Here is a 14,750-nt window from a genome sequence, read left to right on the forward strand (position 1 = left end):
AATATAGTTAGAAAGAATAAGATCTAGCATTTGAGAGCACAATAGTGATTACAGTCAGCAGTGATTTATTGTACATTTAAAAATAACTAAAAGAATAATTGGATTGTTAAAGAAAGGATAAAAGCTTGAGGTGATGGGTACCCCATTTATCCTAATGTGGTTATTACTCATTGTATGCCTGTATAAATATATGTCATGTACCCCATGAATATATACACCTCCATACCAACAAAAACAAAAAATATTTTATTGCTAAAAAATACTAACAATCATATGAACCTTCAGTGAGTCATAATCTTTTTGCTTATCAAACGTCTTGCCTCAATGTTGATGGCTGCTGACTGATCATGGTGGTAGCTGCTGAAGGTTGGGGTGGCTGTAGCAATTGCTTAAAATAAGACAAAAATGAAGTTTGCCACATCAATGGACTCTGCCTTTCATGAAAGATGTCTCTGTAGTATGTGAAATTCACTGATAGTACTTTACCCATAGGAGAACTTTTTTTCAAAATTGGAGTTAATCCTCTTAAACCCTGCCATGGCTTTATCTAGTATGTTATGTTATATTCTAAATCCTTCGTTGTCATTTCAAAAATGTTCATAGCATCTCCATCAAGAGTAGAGCAGATTCCATCTCAAGAAACCATTTTCTTTGCTCATTTGCAACTCCTAGGCCAGACACGGTGGCTCGGAATGTCTAGTTGTTAGAGCAGTTAGAATAAGCATATTTATCGATGAAGTTCCCTATCTTATATAGGGGCAGCTTGTGGTGACCTAAAGCAATTATAATAGTAATATTAGAGACCAATGATCACAGATCACCAAAACAGATATAACAATAATGAAAACATTTGAAATACGATAATCACAGAATGTTGGAAGGCTAAGGCAAATGGATCCCTTGAGGCCAGGAGTTCAAGACCAGCTTGGCCAACATGGTGAAACCCTGTGTCTACAAAAAAAGAATACAAAAATTAGCCTGTCAGGATGGCTGTAATCCCAGCTACTCGGGAGGTGAGTCACACCTGTAATCCCAGCTACTCAGGGGGTGAGGCACCAGAATTGCTTGAACCTAGGAGGCAGAGGTTACAGTGAGCCAAGACTGTGCCACTACACTACACTCCAGCCTGTGAAAGAGAGAGAAACAAAGTCTCAAGGGAAAAAAATAGTCACTCCTTATCCACTCAAGTTTAATAATTAGATTGCAGCATCTTCAGGTTCCACTTTTAATTCTAGATCTCTTGCTATTTCTGACACATATAGTTACTTCCTCCTCTGATGTCTTGAACCCCCCCCAAAGTCATCATGAGGGTTAAAACCAACTTTTTACAAAATCTGGATAATATTGATATTTCGACCTCCTCCCATGAATCACAAATATTTTTAATGGCCTCTAGAATAGTGAATTCTCAAGAAAGTTGTCAATTTCCTTTGCTCAGATCCATAAGGGGAATTGCTTTCTGTCAGCTGTGACCTTACAAAATGTATTTCTTAAAAAAATAAGTCTTGAAAATCAAAAGTACTCCTTGAGCCATGGGCTGCAAAACAGATGTTGTGTTAATAGTTATGAAAACAGCATTAATCTCTTTGTATATTGCCATCAGAGTTCTTGGGTGACCAGGTGCATTGTCAATAAGCAGAAATAGTTTTAAAGAATTTTTTTTAAGCAGTAAGTCTCAACAGTGGGCTTAAAATATTCAGTAAAACATGTTGTAAACAGATGTGCTGTCATCCAGGCTTCATTATTACATTGATAGAGCACAGGCAAAATAAATTTATTATAACTCTTTAGAGCTCTGGAATTGTCATAATGGTAAATGAGCACTGGCTTAAACTTAAAGTTACCAGTTGCATTATTCCCTAACAAAGTCAGCCTGAACTTTGAAGCTTTGGATCCAGGCATTAACTTCTCCTGGCTAGCTCTGAAGGTCCTAGATGGCATCTTCTTCCGGTAGAAGATTGTTTGGTATACACTGAAAATGTGCTGTTTAGTGTAGCCACCTTCATCAGTCAATGATCTTAGCTAGCTCTTCTGGGTAACTTGCTGCAGCTTCTGCATCAACCCCTGCTACTTCCACCTTGCACTTTTATGTTATGGAGATGGCTTCTTTTCTTAAACCTCATGAACCAACCTCTGCTAGCTTCCAACTTTTCTTCTGCAGCTTTCTTACCTCTCTACATCTTCATAGAAGAAGAGATTTAAGGCCTTGGTCTGGATTAGACTTTGGCTGAAAGAGAACTTTGGCTGGTTGGATCTTTTATCCAGACCACTGCAACTTTCTCCACATCAGCAATAAGTTTGTTTCGCTTTCTTATCCTTCGTGTATTCACCAGAGTAGCACTTCTAATTTCCTTCAATAACTTCTTTTGCATTCGCAACCTGGCTCTTTGGTGCAAGAAGCCTAGCTTTCAGCCTATCTTCGCTTTTGGCATGTCTTCCTCAGTCAGCTTAATTAATTTCAGCTTTTGATTGAAAGTAAAGTTATGCAACTCTTCCTTTCACTTGAACACTTAGAGGCTATCATAGGGTTATTAATTTTCCTAATCTCAATATTGTTGTGTCTTAGGGAATAGAAAGACCTGAGGAGAAGGAGAGACAGTAGGAATGTCTAGTTGTTGGAGCAGTCAGAACACACCCGTTTATTGATGAAATTCCCCATATTATATAGGGGCAGCTTGTGGTGACCTAAAACAATTATAATAGCAATATTGAAGATCAATGATCACAGATCACCAAAACAGATACAACAATAACGAAAACATTTGAAATACTGTGAGAATTACCAAAACGGGACACAGAGACGGGAAGTGAGCACATGCTGTTGGGAAAATGGTGGTGATAGCTTTATTCTACACAGGGTTGCAACAAATTTTGAATTTGTAAAAAAATGCAATATCTGTGGTGTGCAGTATAGCAAAGTGCAATTGAAAGATGCATGCCTGCCATTTCAAATCGGAATCAGATGTTTTAAAATTGGTCCAGTCTTTATTATTTTTGCTCTTTCCTTCTTGTTTTTCAATATAGCGGGGACCTTGTATTATTCATATTTGTGTCCCCATTGTCAGGCATTCAATTTAGTACACAATAGGCATTAAAATATTGAATAAAACTGAACCTCGGTATGACATACTGCTTTATAAATCTACATCTAGGTTGATAATTAATACCATAGAGTCTAACATTTTGTTACATTTCAGATGGAGGTAACTTGCCTTTTTCTAAATGCAGTGCCTAAGATTTCTGTAGATTTAAATTTACTGACTTGGCATTTTACTATACTATAGTAACTTTTAGATTTTACAGTATACTTTTTCCCCTAGGCAATTATGTATAGGTTAAATAAGAATAACCATGGGCAAAAATAATAGCTCCCGCAGTGACTGTCAGAGAAGTGCCACTTCATATCTGTTATTTTTGTCTTGGCATTATATCAGATGTCTACCTCAAACAGAAAATTCCCTAATCACCTGATAATTTTATTTTAAAAGGAAACAATTTTTCAAGGAAAGCTTGCTAAATATGTATTTTGAACATCTATATAAATGGAAACTGAAGCTCTCACCTCCACGAGCTCACTAATGCCCTGAACCATATTAAAACTAAGTTTGAAATACTAAGAGTTTTTTCCTTCTTTTGCTTTTCTCACCACTTTAGTAACCTGTGTCAGGGAGGGGAGACTGCTGTAGCAAATGCATAGCCAAGATAAAACTGGCTTGTCACAATGAATTCAGGTTCATGCTGTCTAAATAAAACCAAGTTTCCCCTATAAAGAACAGGTTGCTCCATTTAAATTATCTTTGTTCTTATAGGTTAAAATACATGTATATCTTTAACTTGTTTGGGTGAAAAGCACATTCCCTAACCCCTGGCACAGATAACAAATTAGAAAATATCTAAACCATATATATTTAAATGTAATATTTAAAGTACATCATGAGATAGAGTCTGCAGTTTATGAGGAAACAGCTCATTTACATACCAAAGAATCTCTCAAAATTGTAAATTCTGTGTGTCTGACAGCTTCACTTCAGGCATGGAGATGTGGAGATGGTTGATGTTTAGAGAGCATAACTTGTATGGAGCAGAGTAAGACTTTATTCATTGCATATTTGCAAAGGATGCTCTTTCTGGTTTCCTTTGAAGATGAAAATTAGTATCTTTTTGGATCAGGAAGTTCATCTATCTCCACATAACCCTCACTAGGGATAATATATATTTATGTGACAATCAAAATAAGTATTCTCCATCAAAAAACATGCATGTCATTTATATTATACGGGGCAGGTGGGAACTGGGGACAGCAAAAATTACCTTGATGAATCTTCCTAGATCTTTAAAAGTAAAATGGAACCTAAATTCCATAAACTTGACATTATTGTATGACGTTAACGCATAGTTGCAAGATGAAGCTTTTTCCCTGCTTTGTTCTTTTTAAATGTGTTACATTAGACAATATGTATTTTAAAAAATATATGAAACATGTCCCCAACAGGTTTCTTTTTGTTTGAAAAAACAAAGGAATAATGTTTTAATACTGTCTTTAAGTTCCAACTAAGCATAATTATAAAACTAAAAGTTTAACTGGAAAATCTTAACCATTCTCTTTTCAAATTGATATATTCAACACAAAGGTCAATGTAGATGATTTTAAAATTGCTTAGTTGCACTGTTTTATGTTTCTCTCATATTAAATATTGTTAACTGATTAAAAATTAATGCAAACAATATTGGAGGCTTTAGGTCTCTATGGATTCCTAAACCTTTAATATAATAACTGAATAGCCTCAATTCATTTTTTCATTGTAAAAGTAGCATGAGTATTAAATTATAGTCACAATAATGACCAAAAATAAATAGGAAAAAAAAAAAAAAGAAACATTTAAGCCGATAAACAGAACATTTTCATGGGCACCATGTGCTATAGGGTGGGGAGAAAAATAGTTCCTATTATAAATAATAATAAAACAAGAAAAAGCTTCTCAGTGGAACCTAACAAGGGCTGACACTACAAAGCTATATTTTCTGCTCATTGTCACTGCAAATTTTGCAACATGGATTATTTGTAGAATTTTAAAAGCATAAACTTAATTTGCTAACTAGCATAATCTTATAAAAAGTTTTAAAAATTCCTCTGGCCATATTATTTTTAATTAACCAAGTTCATGATCCTTCTTGTGAGGCCCCATCCTCCTCAGGCCAAGAGTAGTTGAGTAGTGGAGATACTATTTGAACCCCACTCTCTGACTTCAGTCAAACTCCGTGCACTTACTACACTGTCACCCTCTGTTTTCTTAAGGCTTTCTCTTAGCTCTGCACTACATTTTCTCTCTGACTTTTAGTGAACTATACTCTCCTGGTTTTCATAATCTGAATTGCTTGAACTTGAGAGGCGGAAGCTGCAGTGAGCCGAGATCGCGCCACTACACTCCAACCTGGCGACATAGCGAGACTCCATCTCAATTTAAAAAAAATTGAAATTAAAATTAAACTATTTTTCTAAATTCAACTTGAGCAGTAAAGAAGAACAAGAAGTTTCAGAGTCAGACTACTCAGGTTTAGATGCTACCTGCCTTTCACAGTTTCTGTGATATTTCAAAGAGATAGTCATAGAAAAGCTTCGTACTTAATACCCTGTCAATAAACACAGTGTTCCAAGACATAGCCTTTTTTAGACCCATCTTCCTTGCATCATGTTGTCTCCTTAGGCGTTTGAATTGTTCTCAGCTTTTCCCATGACCTATCTCAAAAACGAACTGTTTCTAATTAATGTCTCTAATTAATGCCACCAATAATATGAAACTAACCTCCAGATTCCCATATTATAATAGTTAGGAAAAATGATTATTTCCTCATCTGCTTTTACAAACACAAGTATATTTCCAGAATACTCTGCTTAATATGAGCATATTTGTTTTCATTTCAGTAACAACAGACTGTTCAATTTAGAGAGTAATTTGCACTTAGGAATAAATTTGGTGACCAGAGAATTCACTGACCCATATATGTTACGAAAATTAAATTCTTACTAAAATTTTGTACTCTACTAACAACATCAACTCTGTTTTTTTCCTTAACTCTTTATTGTGAAGAAACTTAAATATTCACAAAATATTATGATGAAACTTAATGTACCCATCATCAGCTTCAACATAATCAACTAATGGCAAATCCTACTCCACCCATGCCCCATTTACTTTTCTCTTGGGCATATTATTTAGAAGCAAATTTCAAATATTGCATCACCTCCTTCATAAATATTTGAATGTGTATCTCCAAATAATAAGTAATTTAAAAACACAACCACAAAACAGTTATCTCACTAAAAGTATAATTTTTCAATAAGGTATATTCAATTTCCACTTATTTCATCAGAATTTTTTAAGGTCGTTTGCTTGAATCATAACCCAATCATTCCACACACTGTGATGGGTTGCTAACTTTTACATTTCTTTTCCTCTGTTCTCTAGATTTTCTTGTTCTTGTTCCCAGGAACTTATTTGAAGTAACTGGGTTGTCTGTACTGTAGAGTTTCCCATAGCCTACTGCCTCCTATAGTGTAGATTTTAGCATATTTCATCCCTCTGTTTCTTAAAAATTGGAGGCTGTGTATTTCCTTTTCCTTCCCTCCTTTCTTGCTTTTTCTTTTCTTTCTTTCTAGTCAGAGGAGTCAGTTCTAGCTATCACTGTAATGATTGGTTGGGGTTTGCCTTATATTTTTTCCAACAATGTGTCTTTTTGTGGCTTCCAAACTTTTATCCATGGGTCTGTGCATTGCCCTCAAGTGCTATATAATGAAAAAAATCCAATATTCTGCTTAAATCCATGCACAAAGCTTTTCATTTAACTGTGCCTCTCACCATTGTGGTACTCCTCTTTAGAGTAGGCTAGCTTTCTAATGTCAGTTTTAAAATGTATTTATAAGACTAAAATAATATTTATATGTGGTATGTTGCTTTACTAGGAAAATGAAGAGCATCTCCTGGAAGTGACTAGGCATTGAAACTAGTGCTACCTCCCCTTGTACCCTCAGGTCATCTCCACTTAAGCCAGAGCAGCTTCCCTTTGCTTTGACAAGGTGAATGCAGATATATAGGTTGGATCACCTCATAATTTCACCATCTGTCACACTAGATGATATTACTTGTTTGCCTAGTTGTTAAGTAGTCTGGCTGTGAATTCTTGAAAACTCAAAATTACTCACTTGAGAGCAACAGTGAGTAATCTTGTGCTGCAGAGTCTATGAGAGCCATGCAGTGCATGGAATACAAATGACCATTTTTGCTCTAAATTTTGAATATCAAATCCTCTCATAGGGTTGATTGTTACACAAGCAGTGAAATATCATTCAGCTAATGGTAAGCAAAGGATTTCACTCATAGAACAAACAATTCTTCCTCTGAAGCCTGAGGTTATGTAATAGTTTAGAAGTTGAGAGTTTGACATAAGCTCTTCTAACATTTTAAAGAAAAAGCTTTCTTGAATGAAGCATTCTAGTAAATACTAACTTAATTATATGTAGGATTCCCAGCAGCTTGGATCCATTACATTGCAAGGAAGATAGAGGACTATTTCTAGCCTAATCCTGTGTGCTGTTTGAGTCTAATCCAGTCTGGGCCAGATTCAACCTACACAATGTAACATGGTCCTAGTGTAGGCTCCAACAACAACCTAACTGACCAAGCTAATTATCAGTCCCACACAGCAAGAAGGCATAACCAATATGACACTGTGGTCAGTCATGGGTGTGAATCCTAGCTATATCACATACAGCTGTGTAAATTTTAGCACATTCTTTAAACTTTCTGAACCTCAGATTGCTATTCTCTAAGTAGCAATAATACTAGCCTTTATCTCATTTGGTGGCTCTGAAGATTAATATTTATCAAGCTTAATACAGTGCTTGACATCTTATGTCTTCAGAATAAATATAAGTTGTTACTATTGCCATTACAATTATCTTTATCATGCCAGAATCAAAGATGTTATTACCCTAAAATATTTGGGGTTCAATTTTGTCCTATTTCTTTCTCTTTTTTTTTTGACACAGAGTCTCACTCTATCGTTAGGCACCAGGATGGAGTGCAGTGGCACAATCTCGGCTCACTGCAACCTCCACCTCCTGGGTTCAAGCAATTCTCCTGCCTCAGCCTCCTGAGTAGCTGGGATTACAGGTGCACAACACCATGCACAGCTAATTTCTGTATTTTTAGTAGAGATGGAGTTTTGATCTCTTGACCTCGTGATCCACCCGTCTTGGCCTCCCAAAGTGCTGGGATTACAGGCTTGAGCCATTGCACCCAGCCTGTCCTATTTCTAATGTATCTATTGTTCTGTACCTGAAATACAATTCTATATTTAGCATTATTTCCTTTCTTCCACTAGATGAAGTAAGCTAGCTTAGAACCTGCAGTGGAAATCAATGTGAACAACTAGGTGAGGTTATAGGCACAGCATGAGCTATAGTTGAATAAGCACTGGAATAAGCCACAGAAGGCATGAAATATATCCTCAAATCTCTCCTAATTTCTTATGACCATGGGAGAGTCATATAATCTCAATGAGCCTGGTCTTTCCAAAACCTGAGATGAGGACAGTTGAGCTCATTACCTTAGAGCTCTCTAAGGTAATGAGTTACCTCTTATATTATTAGGTGACACAAACTGTGTGTGTGTGTGTGTGTGTGTGTGTGTGTGTGTGTGTGTGAGAGAGAGAGAGAGAGAGAGAGAGAGAGAGAGGAGAGAAATGTATGGCAATGGTATTTGGTAAGTGGTATAAGTCTACTGATACAGTGCTTTCGTTTCAGCAACATGTGCAAAAGTGATGGCAAGGCCCAAGCATGGTGGTTCATGCCTGTACTCCCCATATTTTGGAAGGCAGAGGCAGGAGAATCGCTTGAGGCCAGTACAGCATGGCAGTACAGTTCAAGTACAGCCTGGTCAACATAAGGAGATCCTGTCTCAGCAAAAAAAAAAAAATAATAAATTAGCCAGGCATGATGGTGAACACCTGTAGTTCTAACTACTTCTAATGCCGAGGTAGAAAGATTACTGGAGCCCAGGAGTTTGAGACTGCAATGAGCTATGATTATGCCATTACATTCCAACCTGGGCAACAGAGAGAAACTCTGTCCTTAAAAAAAAAAAAAAAGTGGTTGAAAAAGAAATATAGCAGATGAAAGAAAATAAGACTATTCTAGGCTATACCAAGGCACTGTACAAAAGTATACCTTTTATAAAAGACTGGAGGAAGGCAATTGTAGCTGGGGCACAAAAGGTGAAAAATGCAAAGATAATGTGAAACTGTAGTAAAATAGTGTTCAAAAATTTTGAATATCCTTAAAGAATGACTGTACTACCTTAAAAGATAAGTTCATTTGAATAGGCAGTCTTATTTTCATTTGAGAAATATTATTAATAAATTATTCCAGAAAAAGAAAAAAGTGCATAATTGATGTTCAGATAACATAGAGCCTAGGAACTGTTAAGAAAGAGAAATGGAAAATGACCATCATCCAGGAATTACATGGCATTTCTACTTTTCAATTTTATCACTAATTCAATTATTATTATTTATTTATTTATTTTGAGACGGAGTTTCGCTCTTGTTGGGCAGGCTGGAGTGCAGTGGCACTATCTTGGCTCACTGCAACCTCCACCTCTGAGGTTCAAGCAACTCTCCTGTCTCAGCGTCTTGAGTAGCTGGGATTACAGGCACATGCCACCATGCCCAGCTAATTTTTTTTTATTTTTAGTAGAGATGGGATTTCACCATATTGGCCAGGCTGGTCTCAAACTCATGACCTCAAGGTGATCCACCCTCTTCAGCCTCCCAAAGTGCTGGAATTACAGACGTGAGCCATTGCACCAGGTCTAATTCAATTATTTTTATGAGTAACTCCAGCAGGTCTTCCAAGATCCTTTTAAACTCCCCACAGAAAAAAAGGCAGAAACAAAAGTTCTACTTCATAGTCAAGAATTTTCCTGTAAAAAGTCTTTTGAATCAAGTCCAAGTTCTACAGAACATAATCCACAAGCAGGCCCAAGATGGTTTAGTCAACTGACTTCCTGAATCACCTGGGAGCCCAAACCCTGAACAGAGGTAGAGAAACAGAAGATTAAGACACTCATAGCTATCTTAATAACTGTGCAGAGCTAAGCAAGAAGTTTTTATAGCTAGCTTTCTTTAAGGCAAACTAAAGGCAACATGACACAAAATATCTAAGGAATAAGAAAAATTCTATTTATATTTAGTTAGAAAATTCTGAACTAAAATTGGTAAACAGTAAACCTGATATCCTCTCACAGAAAAGAAAACACACACACATACAAACTAGACTTAAAGGCACTGGCTTTAAATATCAGTAATGCTGTGGTCTTGAGCAAGTCACAGAAAATTTTAGTTACAGTTCTTTTTCTGCCAAACTGAGATAATAATGCATATTTAATTGAATTGTGTCAGTTTTAAATTAGTAAATACACATAATATTCTGAGCAAAATATCTAACACATAGAAATCTGCTAGTAATTGTTATTAATTTGAGGTGTCAGACTGAATTTCTCAGTGCAAGGTACAAATAAGGCAATTCTTCTTACAAATATTTACTGAAAATCTCCAACAGAAATCATCGTGTGTCCATATTAATTTCTACCCCAAAAGACAAAAACATATATTCTATTTTTCAGTTGTCTGATTCAAAACAAACCAGCGCAACATTTAACTTGGAAGCTGTTAAGAGCACCACCTGTCTGATTTTCTTACAGCTGTCAGAAGCAAGTTTTAGATCTACCTCCAAAATTTTGACCTCAGCTAGAACCAGACTGTGTCTGCATTCAAAGTCATTTAGTTTTGAAGGGCTCATTCATTCTAAGAAATATGTGCATATATATATTTACACACACACGAAGTATATATATGAAATATATATATATATATATAACTAGCAACCATCAAATAAAACATATGCATTGTAGTTATAGCATGTAGCCTTTAGTAAAAGCATCAACACAGAAAATAATTATTGTAACATAAAAATAGAATTCACCATTAAGAGGAAAACAAAGAATGAATTTATGGAAAGAACCAGAATTCTAACATGAAAACGAAGAATGAATTTATGAAAAGAACCAGAATGCTAACACTTAATTGCTTTATTTTAAAAATCATATTGATCCACAGTAAGTTTGTGGAATTCCAGTCTTTATCTCTGAATTTCCATTAATGGTAAACTAGATACAAATGTTGTGGGAGCATTTATGTCTTAAATTATATAAATCATATATATGCATGCATGTTTTAAATACTATAGTTGGAAAGGAAAAACACATTTAAGGTCTCCATTTAAAAATATCATAAAGCAAAAGTGCTTCAAATAATTTTTTAAGTTTAATTATTAGGTATAATATTTTAAGTTAATCATGTCTCCATTCTTGCAAACTTTGTAATTTTTGTTGGATAAGATATCAGCCTTCATGTTACATGACCATAGTTATTTATAGAGGTGTGGGTAACAACTGTTAACTAGAGGGGACTTTGGTATCACAGTTTCCACATGCAAAATTTAAGAGAAATCTCTTTGTGCTCCCTCAATATACAGATCTGGCAACCTCTCAGCTCCTAAATCCACCTCTCAGATCTTATATATAATCATTGAACAGGACAGTCACCTTAAAGCAACATTTTAAATGGACACATCGATAGTCAATGTGGCTGTCAATTTGAACATTTTTTTTCCTTACTTGATACTATTGGAAAATGGTAGCAATACCTTCAGCAGTGATCTCAGTCATGGTGGTCGTCAAAAGTAAAAGTCAGTTGAAAAGTTCCCGTCAAGTAGCACTTTGCAGACTATTTGGGGATTTGAGAACTCTGGTAGAGGGTTCTGTGTCAAAACCTGGGGGCTCTTCGTTTTCCTGGCTGTTTCTGCTGCTTCTTTGTTGTTCTGTTGAACTTTGCCTCTCCTCTGCAGAGTTCTCCCCCTGGAAACAACCTAAGCCCTTTCCAAGCAGCACTTGTGGCTCAGCTAGAAGTATCAGCTTCAAACAAAAATAGCCTCATCTCCCTAGGACTCCACAGCACTTTTTTTTTTTTTTTTTTTTGGCACTCTAGAGGAACATGCACACAGACATGCCAGCTCTCCCGCCCCCAAGAGAGACAAGCAAAAAAAAAAAAAAAAAAAAAGAAGGCAAATGAACTACAAAGTACCATCTAAGCCCCCATAGTTTCTCTAAGTTAATTACAGATCTTGGAGTCTATGTCAGAATATGTGAACTAAAGAGTTGAAAGTAATCTTATCCATGAGAGCTCAGATTTATTCTTAGTGCACTTAATGGTCAGAACATTCTTCTTTCCCTTATTTGGTTTGGGGAGGGTCCCAAATGTCTACCAGAAGCAAAGAGGAGGGTAGTCTTAAGTAATTTTCTAAAAGTTGTGTTCCTGTTGATCCAAATCCACTTAGCAAGTATAGTTATTTATATAGAGCTACACTTAAAATTGCAACTATTAAATCCTGAAACTTTCTTTTATAGTAGTCATATTATAGGAGATTAATATTTTCTGAACACTGGCCAATAAGAATTACGTAACATGAAGTTACAGTGTGATACTTTAAAACTGATGGATTGATGAATTACTATCTTTTGAATTACCTTTAATACCTTACTAGAACTAAATATCTGCATTTATCTATGCAGCAAAAGGAAGGGAAGGTAACAAAAAGTTTAATAGTTCACAGCCAATATTTTAGTAAAATATTTTAACTTTTCCTTATCTCAACCTAAAAAAAAAGTATTATAACAGCCACTAACAGCCAAATTGGCTGGTTAGCATTTCACCTTCCCACTCCTAGACAGGTATTAATGAGCAAAAAAATGTTCAATAGTTGGTGGTTGGAAGGAAAAGGAGAATCAAAAGGCGTTGATCATCATAAACTCTAGCCAATCCATTAATATTCAAGGGTTGACTATAATTTTATTTTCATATTCAACCTAATAAATGCTTGTAGTTTAATCTTTTAGCTTGATCTTGCTACCTTTTGTTGTCAGACCTCCTGAAGTCATATGGTACTTCGTAGATTATGAAGCAAAGCCATGTTTGTTATTTTTAAAGTTCAGGCTCAGAAGAGTGCTGCAACAGCTATTTCCATAGGCAATGACCTTCTCCCTTTTAGTGGTTTTGTCTTTATCTGCTGCCTCCATCCCTGGCACAATAGAAAGTTGCTCATTTATCAGCTGAATAAATAAATTAGCAACAAATCTTATTTATAAGAAGGAAACAATTACATGATCACACTCGAGATTCTATTCAAAGTTCTACATCTAGGACTGGGCCTAGAGCCTTTTAACTACAAGTTTGCTGTCTTTCCCAAGAAGTGAGGCCTTGTTGCAGATACTATGACTTACAGGTAAAGAGGCCACTACAAATTAGGCCCACTAGCAGGATGAAAAGATACAAAATCCTCAAGAGCAGCCTCCCAGTGCTCTCCGTTTGTCTAAGGAGGTATCTTAAGAGCAAAGCCCTCCTCACTTTGTCCCCACAAAGAATCTCCAGTCAGTGCTGCTGCAGCACTTCCAATTGTTTTAAAAAACACAGCACTTCCTATTTCCATTCGTCTGTCACTTTCATAATCTTTCATTATAGTTAACTGAAGGAATGACATCGTATGTAACTCATTAAGAATTTTCATGGGTCAGAGCCTAAATAAAATTAGGCTCTGGAACAGGAAAAAACTCAACTTTTCAAATTCGTCTTACTCAATAAAAAGTTAAATCAAACTCTAGAGAGGATACTAAATTCCTAGTATTGATGTTACTCTTAAGTTCCCAATCACTATTTTCACAATAAACATACTGGAAAGAAAAATAAGAGAAAACATATTCTAGCCAATAAACATGTTTTTAGAATAATAACTTTTTCAAACCTCTCTGTGAGATAAGTTGATGAATGTTATTAGACAGTAAGAAATTGGCATGGTTCTGATTTTGAAAAGTTATTAGGACTCTTTCAATTTCTCTGAAATTCAACTCATGAGGTACATCTTTGAATTCCAAATGGAATCCTGCCAAACTTTCTGAAACCAAGCAACTGACATTCTTACAAGTGTGTACACCCCACTCTTCAGGGAACTCAAAGAATAAGACATTACAAACAATTCATTTGCCCTTCTCCATTTTTAAAGGGTCTTCATTTTTAAAGAAATGCTATGAGCTCTTCCAACATGACCCAAAAGTGACAGTTTTCTTCTCAGCAATAGCTCTCGCATTCCACTTCTGCACCATTGGCACAGGTAGACTTACCATAGTTTTGCATACAGGGATACTTATAAAATTAGGACATTAGTTACTGAGCTAGTCTATATAAGTAAATGATAAACTGTGAAAATTTGTTCTCCTATTAAAATTGCATTTAGGTCAAGGGGCATCTCCAACCTGATTATACTGATCATTACCCCTTGTAATATTCACTAGGTATTCTAAATACTCAAGTTAGTAGATAAAAATATTCTTCCTTATAATTTTTTAACCTTGCTCCTGTGTCTGCTGTTATCATAAACACTCAATAAGACATGTATTGTGTTTAGCTATGAACAAAATATTCTTACCCACATCAAGTTTCAAAAATAGCAAAATATTTGGGAGACAATAAAAGACATTTTATTGATTTTTTTGTTTCCACCAAAATAAAATAAAATTAGGAAAATGTAAATCCGTACCGCATTACCTCTTTCAGTGCTGATTTATTTTTTTCTGTGGTGT

At 35.6% G+C, this 14,750-nt stretch overlaps 1 protein-coding gene across 50 annotated transcripts in view; it reads right to left on the reverse strand.

Annotated features, from left to right (window-relative positions):
- Window positions 1-11,999, reverse strand: part of TRDN (triadin) — a 415,209-nt gene extending 403,210 nt beyond the window's left edge. For all 50 annotated transcript variants that reach the window (XM_078370051.1, XM_078370045.1, XM_078370044.1 and 47 more), the window contains exon 1: window positions 11,765-11,999. In XM_078370051.1, coding sequence (XP_078226177.1) covers window positions 11,765-11,786 — 22 coding nt within the window. In that variant the 5' untranslated portion in view covers window positions 11,787-11,999. The remainder of the gene's footprint in view (window positions 1-11,764) is intronic.
- Window positions 12,000-14,750: the final 2,751 nt, after the last annotated feature.

This window comes from Callithrix jacchus, chromosome 4, assembly GCF_049354715.1.
Source record: "Callithrix jacchus isolate 240 chromosome 4, calJac240_pri, whole genome shotgun sequence".
NCBI lineage: Eukaryota > Metazoa > Chordata > Mammalia > Primates > Cebidae > Callithrix > Callithrix jacchus.